This window comes from Micrasema longulum, unplaced genomic scaffold (genome assembly GCF_059751315.1).
Source record: "Micrasema longulum isolate JH-2025_06_02 unplaced genomic scaffold, ASM5975131v1 h1tg000575l, whole genome shotgun sequence".
Taxonomy (NCBI): Eukaryota; Metazoa; Arthropoda; class Insecta; order Trichoptera; family Brachycentridae; genus Micrasema; species Micrasema longulum.
Window position 1 is genome coordinate 444,667 of NW_028277771.1, and position 13,187 is coordinate 457,853.

At 30.7% G+C, this 13,187-nt stretch overlaps 2 protein-coding genes across 3 annotated transcripts in view; one reads left to right on the forward strand and one right to left on the reverse strand.

Annotated features, from left to right (window-relative positions):
- Positions 1–13,187, reverse strand: part of LOC148280499 (uncharacterized) — a 215,475-nt gene that overhangs the window by 123,925 nt on the left and 78,363 nt on the right. The window lies entirely within an intron of this gene.
- On the forward strand, positions 1,101–7,020 carry LOC148280500 (trypsin-like). Of its 2 annotated transcripts, XM_088228278.1 has the most exons (3): positions 1,101–1,135; positions 5,238–5,623; positions 6,547–7,020. In XM_088228278.1, exons 1-3 carry the CDS (start codon positions 1,116–1,118, stop codon positions 6,957–6,959), a joined length of 819 nt encoding a protein of 272 aa, XP_088084404.1. In that variant the 5' UTR covers positions 1,101–1,115; the 3' UTR covers positions 6,960–7,020. The 2 variants fall into 2 exon arrangements, with proteins under 2 accessions (XP_088084404.1, XP_088084403.1); XM_088228277.1 differs by lacking the exon at positions 1,101–1,135 and having other exon boundaries at positions 5,084–5,623.

Consider the following 13,187-nt stretch of genomic DNA (forward strand, 5'->3'; position numbering starts at 1 on the left):
TTGCAAAACTTTACAAAAATCAGCAGATAGAAGAATGAAAGAAATATGAATGTTCAAACATAAGACTTATGCTGAACGTTATTCACTGGCTCAGAACGCCACTTTAACCTTAAACATATTGCACTTAAGACGCTTATAGCAGACAGTTGACGCACTTGCATAAATATTAACTTATTATGTTAAATTCATAAAGTTATGTCGTAAAGTTATACAACCTTTGAGTAATAATTTGCTACGGCTTAAATAGAAGCCATTTAGCTCTTTTGTATAGAACAAAAGCGTTAAAATGTGTAAAATGTGTAAAAGTGTACAATGAGTATAAATGTTGATAAATAATAAAAAAATAACCGTGGAATGATTTTTGTGCGTATGGGCGATTCTATTAGACGGTGGCATATTATTACTAAGGTTATTATTTATTTATTTGACGGACTTATGCAGTCCATTCTAACGATGGTAAATACAATTTCTTGTAATAAATAAAGGCACTAATAAAATAAAATACAACTAAATAAAATTAAAGCTAGGACAAAAAAAAAATGCTACCTTAAGACAAGATCCGGTCTATCTAAGTGATTTTTTTAATCTAAAAAGACTTACACCAAAAAAGTTGTAACCGATTATGTTATTCGATTATTCAGGGAGGTACATCAGTAACGCCGCGCATCGCTAATTGTTACACGCTTAAAAACCGGCGCGAATTTAACTGTTCTCTCTGGATTCCAAGAGAGAAATAGTGATATTACGTATGAAAATAATTATATTCACCAATTACCCTACATACTGTAGAGTTACGGTCTAATTTCTGCACAAACGGAACGTGCCGGCTGTGGAGAGATTAAAAAAACAGAACGAAATGTCAAGAACGCGCGGGAAATTCGTTTTTACACCAATATCTATGGTTTGTTCAATCTTTAGGACGCCATCTTGCGGTTCCATCAATTTGAATGTTCTTTAGACAAAAAATAATTTAGTGAAAAGTTTATTTTTACGTTTTGATCATGATTTGAGTGGAAAGAAATAAACTGTGGTAAAGTTTTTTATTTCCCATTTTAAACTTCTAACTTGATCCCATTTTCCTCTGCTACTCATCACATAAATTGTTTAACCCTACAATGCCCAATGTAGACGATCTGCTACATACCGATAATCGGCGTATAAAAATTATTTCTAACATGTTTATCACTCGATGACTAGTTTATTAAATTGTATATATACTAGCCATTATAATTTATTTTAAAAAGTCGCCACCAGGGTAAATTTTTTGATAAAATTTAAACCAAAAAGTCAGTTGCTCGTATTCTGTTAAAGAAGTAATAAAGCTAAAGTTCAATAGGTGATTTCATTGTTTTTTTTAACGATTTGAAGTTATAATTTTTTTAGTAACTTTCATTATTATATATATTTTTTTATTAAGAATCGTTATTTCTGGTTTTCCTTACAATCTTGTATTTTTTAAATCTTTTAATGCCCGACGTAGCATATTGTCCACAAAATATAAAATATGAAATGAAAAAAAAAACTTTTTTTTTTCATTATTTTTCGAAGAATTTGCATTAAAAAACAGACAAAAAATATGTTTTATGTTAGAATGATAAAAATTGAGCATTGAAGGTATACGAAAATATCCTGACAAGACACAACGCGTCACAATATACGCTCTTGTATATTTTTTAAAATAAAGTAGAATTAAAATCCAATAAACTTGGTTTATTTTAGATACATTACCAAATTTAATAACAATACACATCAAAAACAAATAAAAATGCACGAAAAAGATAGTTTTATACCGACTATAATAATACGCATATTACAACAGAGATGAAAAACGTTTTAGAGAAGGTAATATAGAAATCTAGGCATCTAGAGGTCATATTTTCAGGTTTTGCCTAGTAAGTAGGTGAAATATAAATAATTCAATTAAACGAATCTCACCTGCAAAAATAAATATTTCATCTCTTTAACTTGACAAACATCAACAGATGAAAGCATTGAAGGAATATAAATGTTCAAATATAGACAGAATGGTGAATGTTACACAGTGAATAAAGTGGCCACTTAAACAAGCCAATGACAGGTCACAAGCCCTGTAGATGCCTAGAATTCTATATTACCTTCTCTAAAATGTTTTTCATCTCTGTTGTAATATGTTAATATTAACAGCTTCTTAGGGAGTTGAATCCAGTCTTTGTCTACAAAAATTTGGAGAAGCTCAACATTTTGTTTGATAATAAGCTTTAAAGAATGCATTTAGAAACGTTTTAAAACGAATAATAGTTGTATTAAAAATGTCTATTTCACAAATAAATCACCTTTTTAGTTTAGTATTATACTGTCAATATTCGAACCGTCAAAAAAAACATTTTGTTATTTTTTACAGATATTTTGCTTTTTGAAAACGGCCCTCTGTTTACACTTTGCCCCGTACGGCATTTTCCATCGACGTTAAATGTGTTAAATCGGAAACAACCTGTGTTTACACATTACACGTTTTTTGTACTTTAAATACTTAGGCACTCTAGAACCTACCTACAAATAGGCGCGTAAAAGGCATACCCTAACCTCTTTTTTTGGAAACCGCTATGTCAAGATAATCTTTTAATTAATTACAGCCGTACGTATACATTTTACATAAATTAAAAATCTATACTTGTTCTTTCTGAGCTTATCGTAATAAATTATCATCGTGTTATATTCAAAACTTCAGCGTTCATTAATGCTATCCAAAATTTTGAAACTGCTTTTTGACTCGAAAAGATTTTTATTATTAAATCGAAATTAAGTGTAAACATAAGTTTTGTCCGATTTTTTTCGAATACAAAAATGTGCCACAACCACACCAAAAATTAACGAAAATTGTACACATCATTTGAAAGAAAACTTTCTGCTCTGTATACCGAGGTGTAACTAAATAGAAATGATGCTTCATAGAACGATAGTTTGAAATCATGTTCTAAAAATGAGCGTTGTCGTGCGTTTTTTCCCGTGCAAAACGCGTAGTAGAGTAAAAAAGACTAACAGCCTATGCTAGTTTTCTGTGAACAGGGAAATATCACTTTTTTTTTACATTTTGAAACTAATAAAGGCCTATGAAGTACTGTCCAGCACAAAAAAAAATTTTGCTTATTATTAGTAGCGTTAAAATATGTTAAAATTTGTAATTTTGGATTCCTGCAAAAACGGTCATTTCATTGGCCACGCCCCTAATACGACACGATTAATGTTTATTTGTTCCTGGCCATTGAGATTAGTTTAGAACATTATCACAAATATTGACGTCACAACAACCAAGGCCAAACACGTCGCGTTTTTCTAGAAACGTATTTTTATCAAATTATTTTTTTTCTTTTTTGTATGAAAACATTTCTCCGCAATATCCATATTGATTTTGAAAACACGAGTACAATTAATTTTTTTAAATCCATTTCATATATTTTTATTGATATTCGTAGTATGTGATATTTCCCTATTCAAAGCTGCATGTCACCCCTTTTGAACCTAAGTTGAATGGAACATAAGGCGGGTGCTTAGTGCTGCATTTAGTGTATACACATATATATATATGTCAACGGCTCTACAAGATATTGTGTTTGCTTTTACGTTACATATTTGATTTAATTTGATTACAAGCCCAAGCGAATATGGGAGTCTACGCATTTACAGGGCTTATGACTGGTTGTTGGCTGGTTTAAGCGGCCATTTTACACGCTGTGTAACATTCAGCCTTCTGTCTATTTTTAAACATCCACGATTCCTCAACTCTTATCTATCTGTTGACTTTTGTGGAGTAAAAGAGCGGAAACCTTTATTATGTGAAATGTTTTCCCTCTGTTGCAACAAATTAAGATCGAAATAACTCTCTAAAAAGGATAAACAGCCAGTCTGCAAACATTTGGACATACTCAAAAAAAAAAAAGTTGTGGTAAAAACCCATAAAATGAAGTTCGAAAATTCCAAAAAATACAGTATTTTTTTATAAGGAGTCCAAGGCTCGATTTGGGCTGTGAAATATTTCCATATTATTTACGTTTAACCCTTTGTTATTTATATGTAAGATTTTAACTCCTGTATTTTTATTAAAGTAATTAATTTAAATTGATTAGGTGATTTGCGAATTCAGAGAAATTATTATTGTGAAGACACCTCAAATGTTCTTTAACACGAATATCACAATTTCTTGATAATAACTTAATAACTTTTTTTACTAAATGTTATTAAATGTTTGTGTATAACCACTTAGCGACTTTCTTATGTCTACCGGTTTCGAGACGTTTACAATTAAACCAACATGCAAACCAACATGCAAAATCCACTATACACCTTCACTTTTTCTTTACACTTTCACTTTTTTTAAAAAAGCCTTGTAAATTAAAAAAGCAATGTGTATTAATTTATTTATTTATTCATTTTTTTCCATTATAAACAAAAAATAATAATAACATAATGTGACCTCACTGGGGTTACCGGTGCCGAGGACACTTAACACTATACTTTTTAAAAAATATTTTTTAATGTGAGAATAAACAAAAAAGACTATACAGAGATACCTTACAAAATGTTTAGAAAGTTTAAAACACTACGTATTTAAGTTTGTATTTAATTTATGTACACATGTATTTAAGAATTTAATTTTATGTAAAGTTATATTGTAGGTATTTTAAAATTACGTACTGATCTTTCTCAAACTCTTTTAACTGTATCTGTTTTTAAAAATACAATTCTATATAAAAAAAAAAATATCTGTTGTATCTTAAATAACGTTTTCTTTTTATTTTTTCTTTATATTTTATTATACCTGTTATACTAAATATTGTCCATTCTTTTACTTCTACATGTAAACATTTTTTTTTTATTTTATGTTGTTTATGTTTGTATAAATTATATGTAAAAGCCTAATGGGCGTGGAAAATTAAAAATAGTATTAAAAAATATATGAATAAAAGAAACGTTAAAATACCCAATAATAATTACTGTGCTTATAAAGTTCCTAAGTAACAATATCAAACTGAAGAAGAATATATTATATTGTTCAAAAAAACATTTTGAATGTTATTGAAATAAAAAAAGAGTATTATTTGTCAATAATCCGTCATCTGTCAAAAAATTGCTCGTGTGTTTTACATAAAAAAGAAATCTGAAATTAATGTTATTTCTAATATGAAAAATAAGTTGAATTTCATTTTGATTGCAGTTATTTTGGCGATCAAGGGAATTGGCTGTTCTGTAGAATTCAAATCAAAAATAGTTGGTGGAACAAAAGCTAAGCCTGCTGAATTTCCATACTTGGTGTCTATTCAAACATATAATGGAGCACATTTTTGCGGAGGGTCGCTGATTTCGTTTGATGTTGTGTTGACAGCATCGCACTGCATAACAGCTAGGATTTTTACACAATCAACTAAAATAGTAGCTGGTACTAATAATAATAAGCATCCAGAACAGATAAGAGGAATCAGATATGTTTATATACACGAAGATCCTGATATTTGTGATATTGGGACGATTAGGCTGAATGAAGCATTCACCGAATCATCTAAAGTTAAAACAATATCGCTATTGCGAAGAAAAGTTGTAGACGGAGAAGAATGTGTTACTGCTGGATGGGGAGCAGAGATATATAAAGGTAAAATATTCCAACTAGTGCCATTTCATTAAAAAAAATAATTAAATAATAACTAGGTGACACTTTTACTTGGTTTTTGAAACACAGTTTCAAGACTCTCGCGATATTGTCAGGCTGGTAGGTATAAAAAAATAATGCCTTTTAGATCTAGTGCTGAGGGCATATGTTAATGTTATCATGGACAGCCAGACAATTGGGACTTGTAGCTAATGGACACACTCTCGACCATCTGTCTCAGACGAGTTCTCCAATTTTTGGGTCAACTCGCAAGGAGAGAAGAAGAACCTTTCGAAACTCGTTGTAGTCGACAGCGTAGAGAGAAAAAGAGGATGAGGGAGGTCTTCCATGCGCCGTATGGACCAGATGATCAGCAATAGGCACTTCGTTTGTGGTAGCTTGAAGAAATAGTGGACGCCGAGACAAGTGCAGGACAGTATTCTCGAAAATACGCGGTAGTCACGATCTTCAGTCGTAATGTACCGGCTACGAAGAAGGTTTGCCTCCGGCAATTAGAAATTACAACAAGATACATATGCAAACATTTGTGGCAGAATGACAATCCATTTGCATTCATATTCACTTTATATACCCCCGGTGACTGTCGACTTTACTTAAAACTAAAGAAGCATTTGCGGGGAAATAAATTTTGGACGAGAATGAGGTCATGTGCTGTGTAGATGAGTGGGTAGCAGGGGTCGGTAAAATGTCAGTTGAGAAATGTTGGAGCATTGCTAGAAGAAATGCATATACCTAATTCCAATTTGAAATAGGTCAAGGGTGGAGCATATCAAAGAATCCTCGTATGAAGTTTAAATTCCTCGAAATTCATGCCAGTCTAACGATGTCACGAGAGTGAAGAAACGAGTTGTTTGTATTTCAAACTAAATGGATTTAAGTGTCATGGTGCCATTATTACTTTACAGGTTCTTCAACCGACCACCTGATGAAGATTAAAGTTTACATTGTCAATCCGGACCTGTGCACCAAAAGTTACAAAATGTTTATTCCACCGACATTTGTTTGCGCTCAAGGGGCGTTATCTACCCAGGACACTTGTCAAGGTGACTCCGGTGGGCCGATTGCCTGTGGCCAGGCTTTAGCTGGAATAGTCTCAAGAGGATACAAATGTGCGTACGGGTTGCCTGGTCTGTACACGAGAACAAATCTTTTCTTATCGTGGATAGAAGAAAAATCGTTTGTCGAAGAAAGTAACAGTGCTCCAATAAATACCAGAAGGAAGACTACGATAAAAAATCAAGCAGTTTTAAAAATTGCTGGCTTCACAGTTGTTCTCAGCCCATTTTTTGCTATCGTTTTACAATTTTATTTGTGGTAAATGGTTCTTTGTTTGTGTTTGTACAGTAAAACTAAATAAAACGATAAAATTGTATATTGGACCCGTACATACATGTCGTGGTTATACAAGAAAAAGTGACCATTTGCAAAAATGACGAAATTGAGATTATTTACATTTTGACATCGTATTAGCATAATGCTTGACTGGTAAAAATGCCAAGTCGATCCGACGCTCTTAAAAGAAATTAATTTGTAAAATATGTGACCATTTAATAGAAGCTCACAGATTTTTGACAAGTAAAACTGACCAACACACATAGTCACTTTTATTAGTAAATTTCCAAAGAATTGACCAAGTAACAGTTTGACAATTTTACTTCTAGGTGATGTCACCAGTAAAGAGTTAGTTAGAGTTAGTAGTTAGTAGTTAGTAAGTAAGTACGCGTTTTGTATTTGAAAGATACGGTCTTTTTCATAGAAAGTTCATTAAATTTATTCTTTAGATTATTACGTAACCCGTCTTAATTATTTGTTCTTTTGTTTTATTTTGTATTTCTATGTCTATTTAACCTTCATAAATATAAAAAAAATGGATTGTTGAAATAAAAAATCCCAAAAACATAAATTATCGTAATAAAATGAAATAAAATAAAATACTACCTCCCTCAATAAATAGAACAAAAATGATCATCTGCCAAATTTCATGAAAAATTTTACAGGTAAAACTGACTTAAGTTTTTCAATTTATTTATTTTTTATGAAAGTGATATTTAAAAAAAAAATGTTTATACTTAACATTAAAGTTGAAAGTACCGTACATATAATCTAAAATTACCAATCACTTACTTGAAAAATCTGATCTTTGAGAAGCAATTGAACTCTAGAAAAACACTAAAATGGCTCCCCTGAACTTTATTGATTTTGTCACTTGGTCAATTTTTCTTGTATGCCCACGATATGTTCCGTAATTTTTATTTTCTAGGGACTTGTATGCGGAAGCTTCAATTCAGTTTCAGTGCTGCAGAGCAGAGTTTATTTGATATTTTAAAATACATGTATTAATCTATTTGTTAACGGACATTGTCCATTTATACAATTAAAAGGGGTTTTAATATTACAGTAAAAGAATAGTTAAAAACATTTCAAAAAAAGAAAAGAAGCATTGACAAATATAATGGATATCAAGACAAGATCTGGACTATTTATTTAGTGCTCGTTTAAATCGCTGTAAACTTAAACCAAAAAAGTCCAGATCTTGTCTTGAGTTCACAATACGACTAAGACGGGTCATTGGAGAATTAGGATCAAAGTTTTTTCTATGCTGATCGATGAACAGTTCTTGATTGTTTCTCAACCCACGAGTCGGAATATTGAATTTTACTTGTCCCAGTAATGATGGAACATCGATTATACCATTTAGTATGCTGAACATATATATAGAATCAATGTTAGTTCAACGTTTTTGTAGACTAGAAATATTTAACATTGACTCTATATCAGCATAATAATAATTACCTCTCTCTAGTCCAAGCATCCAAGATTATTTTCGAAGCAAGCAATGTTGGACTGATTCAATGTGATTTATGCGATTGAAATAGAATGACCAGACCACGGAGGCATATTCTAGAAAAGGGCAAACAGTTAAGCAAAAAAGATGTTTGATCGTACGGACATTAGTAAAATCAGAGGTTATTCTGTTTATGAAGCCAAGTAATTTCAGTGACTTATTTACTGTATTATCTATATGCTCGTTGTATGTCAGTTTATAGTCCATTGCAACTCCCAAATATCTGATGAACTTAACTACATCAATTTTAGAGTTTTATATTAGGTACTCGACGGAAGTCGGTTGTTTTGTTCCATGAAATGACATTATTTTGCATGTTTTATACTTAGTTCTAATTTATTGACTTAACACCATCGGTCAAAAGAGTAAATGTCTGATTGAAGAGGAAAACAGTCTTGTAAAGTTTGAATTATTTTGAGAATTCTGTTGTCGTCCGCGAAGAGCCAAAAACGAGAGTTAGAGAAAGATTTAGCAACATCATTTTTGTTTTATTTATTTATTTTGTTTAAATAAACGGCACTTAGTACCTTTTACATTTAAGTTGCATATAATAAAATACATACATGTACGTGAAATAAGTAAAATTTAGTATTTAAAAGAAATTATTACTAAACAGTTATTTACAAATTAAGGAGTCAAAAAAAGGATACACGGTTTAAAAATAATATAACTAATTATAAAAATACTTGAAAAATTAAATATTTGGTGATAGAAATATTTTGAACCTGTAAAAAAAAGAGAAAAAAAAAAAAATAAGAAAGCGACACATATTATTTTTTTTTTAAAAAGTTGAAACAATTTTGAATAGCACTAAACGAAGATTTTTCTTTTTTAAATTACATGTATTATTATTTAAATCTACTACTTAGGTAACTAATATAAATATACACATAAATACATACTGTTAAAATAATTGATAAAAAAAAATATTTTGTACTTTTAAATAAAATTGAGAAAAGAAAAGAAAAAAAAACACTAATCAAGAAATTTAAACAATGTTGAAGAATACTAATTGATAAAAAAAAACATTAATAAACTAATTGAAAAGCAGAGGTGCCAAATAGGCACCCTGGGGTACATTCGCTGTAACATCATAAGTGGTTGACAAATAGTTATCTATCCGAACATTTTGTTTCCTACCGGTAAGATACGAATAAATAAATGAGAGTAATGGATCTCTTATACCCAAGGCATGTAATTTATATATTGTAATTTACATATTACAATTTGTTACCTACTAAGTCTAAAGACTTTTCCGTGGGACACATTTTTTTTATGACGGTTTAATTTACATTATTTTATTTTTTAAATTATTCAAATTTATTTGTTAACAGGCACTATAACGTATTCAAAACATACTTCTTCCGTTCTTTTTTTTCATTTAAAGATCTTTCATTTTGATGATTGTTTGTGGGAGATCATTGAACAACCTTGGAATAACGAAATTTTATATTTATTCTCCGAAGTTATTTGTAATTCGGGGAACTATCAAGAAGCCTTTAGTTTTTAATCAAGTGTTGTGAGTGTGGGACACTCTTTTTTATAATTCGGATCAAAAAAATGATCCACAATCAATTTGTAGTTACAAAGTTGTTTTACCGGCAGGACATTACAGAATTTAAAATATACACATATGCTCATATGTTTCGCCTGCCTTATGCTATCTGGTACAATCCCCTTTAATGTATTTTTCAATAACCTAAACATATTTAACTGCAGTAAACTCACTTTTAAAACCAACATTAAAAAAATATTATATGAAAAAAATTATGTTTCTTTATAAAAAAAATAATATTTTTACATTATAAATTTAAGTTGTTTCTATTCACTCATATCAAACACACACTCACCCTATCCATAAACCTACCCTTACACCCTTATACACTCACACACATATTCACATACCTACCAAAACCACACTCCACTTTTTTATACACGCATCCTCACAAAAAAAACTCGCACACATGCACTTCTATGAATTAATATCTAACTGAACTGGATTTTTATAATTGTATTTATGTGGAAAACTGATTTGGCTTTATTCTATGTTTTTTTTATAATGTTGTGTATATTTTTTTTGTATTGCTGTTGTTTTTCTGAATAAACAAAAAAACAAAAAAACAAAAAACTTAAAAAACAGTTAACCATTATAATTATACCATTTTACCATATCGTAAACTATTTATCATTTTAAAATGAAATGAAATGTTTTAAAGTCGATATACAATTATGAGTACATTATTCATTTGAACACCGTTGTATCTGAAAATCCATTTTAATATCCTGAAAAGAGTTTTGAAATAAATAATAATCGGACGTTAGATAATGTTCGCCAATTCATTGTCTACTTGGCTTGAATTTATAATTCGAGAATGGGATAGAAACAATTGAACGCCAATTTCCGTTAAATTTTGCATTGTTTGATGTTGCAAAAATAGTTGCAGAATTATAAATAAATTCTATTGGTGACATAATTCATTGAAGAAACGGTATTGTGAAAGTGGGTACAATCACAAATGTCGTTTTACGGAACAATAATGAGTGATGTAATTAACGAAATTCGCAATGCATTTTATTGGACGTGCCAAAAACAAATGTCTTCCCTTCGAGGGTTAATTTGTCAGCTAAATCTCTGAATCGAAGAATTGAGCCTAGTTGGCCTATGTTGGACACTAACATAATGGTCTTTATTTTATTTTATTTTGGTTTTTATTTTTTTTTTATTATTTGTAAATCATATAAAACAAATTGTAATACATATGAATTTCATTCCCAGGAGTTACTAAAACTCAGTCCGGGACTTGAATAAAAAAAAAAAATTTTAAAAAGCACATATTTAGAACGACAAAGAAACAAAGCAAATTTAACATCTTTATAACTAAATATATCGCAAAAATATAAAAGCAAAAAACGCTTTCAAGAATGGAGGAAGTGGCAAATCTAGGGCTTAGGAAGAAAGGGTCGTTAACGTCAGCAATTCCTGATGATAAAATTACTGAAATTTTTGAACTTTTTCAAAGGAAAACAGTAACTTTATGATTTTCTTGTTATATTAATTCTTTAAAATATTTTATTATTCAATTTAATTTTTACATTTATAGTCGGCTTCGTGGTGTAATGGTCAGCGTGTTTGCCTACCATGCAAGAGGTCTCGGGCTCGATTCCCGACATGGTTGTGGTGAAATATTGATTAGAAATTGTGTTTTTACACTAGAATATTTTATAGTCCCTGGACTGGAAGCAAAAAAACGCTTTCAAGAATGGAGGAAGTGGCAAATCTAGGGCTTAGGGAGATAAGATCGTTAACAGCAGATGCTACGCAGACGATGCAACAATAGTGGGAGTGGCAATTCCTGATGATTAAAACATACTGAACCTTTTGAACTTCTTTAGAGAAACAGTAACTTTATGATTTTCTTGTTACATTAATCCTTTAAAATATTTTATTACATAATTTGATTATTACATTTATAGTCTTCCTCGTGGTTTAGTGGTAAGTACGTTTGACTACCATGCAAGATGTCTCAGGTTCGATTCCCGACATTTCTGACATGAATAATTTTATGAGTCCCAGTAACGCAGACCAGAAACCAATCTCTTTTTAAAATTTCTAAATGTTGCACTAAATCTTTTCAAAATTCATTTGTAAATAGAACCTGCAATATGTGTAATCAGAAATTAAATTGTATTGATATTAATAACATATCTTTAAATTCCTTTAAAAGTGAAATGTCCAAAAATAATTCAAGTTATGATGTCGCGCCTTGCATCCACAGCCTATATTATGCAGGTTATGTGCAGTTCTGTATGTAGGCACATAATAAATGAACACTGTATGGTCAACTATAGTTGTATTATATATTATAATGTGCAACTGTGTGACCAATATTTAAAAGTAGATATATTTTGAATAATATGTATTAAATTTACATTTCTAGTAATATTATAAGTTTTGTATGATTACTTATTTTATGTTATGTATAATTTTTATGTGACAACATTTACAATAACAATATTATGTGGAAGCCTCTAATTGGACTTTATGATATGTATTTATGGTATAATTGTATCTTATACATTTATAAATGTCTGTTGGCTTTCCAATGAAATAATAATTTAAAAGGGTGTTTTTACACAATACTATTTCATATTCCTTGGACTGGAACCTGAAGCGTAAGGCTGATCATCTTACCTTCATGTAACAAAAATGAACAAGATACGCCGCAGTTGGTGTACCAATGCAGTGCCCTATGCACCATTAGTCGCGGAAATGGAATGATGGTGATGGTGATATTTATATCAGTAGGGCCTTACTAAAAACCTGGTATAAAGTTACGCTTCGGCTGGTACGCAGCTATAGCGCGTATTTACATACTAAATATGTGCTGTAAAAGTGTTTTCTACGGCAGCGAGAGCGTTTAGAATTGCGGCGCTGGGCATAGTGGTAAATAATAATATTGTTGGATGCTCGATACCTTCGACCTCGGGACTGTAAACAAGGCCTGCCCTCTCGCGATACGCGTGTTCGAAGAAAACAGGGAACGTTTGATTTTAGGTAAACTAATGACGTTGTGGTTTTGAGTGTCAATCCTGGAATTAATGAAAGGAGTAAGGACTTACGATTTCCTTCCTTTGGCACTAGTCCAGAAAAACACCGTTATCGTTTGTACTGGTCACTTTGAACGTTTCCTTGTACGTAAG

What these genes read in the sequence shown, in the direction of transcription:
- LOC148280500 (XM_088228277.1), top strand. Translation starts at nt 5,158, where the DNA reads ATGAAAAATAAGTTGAATTTCATTTTGATTGCAGTTATTTTGGCGATC. An exon ending in GGGAGCAGAGATATATAAAG is followed by an intron (nt 5,624 to 6,546) that starts GTAAAATATTCC and finishes ATTACTTTACAG; the next exon opens with GTTCTTCAACCGACCACCTG.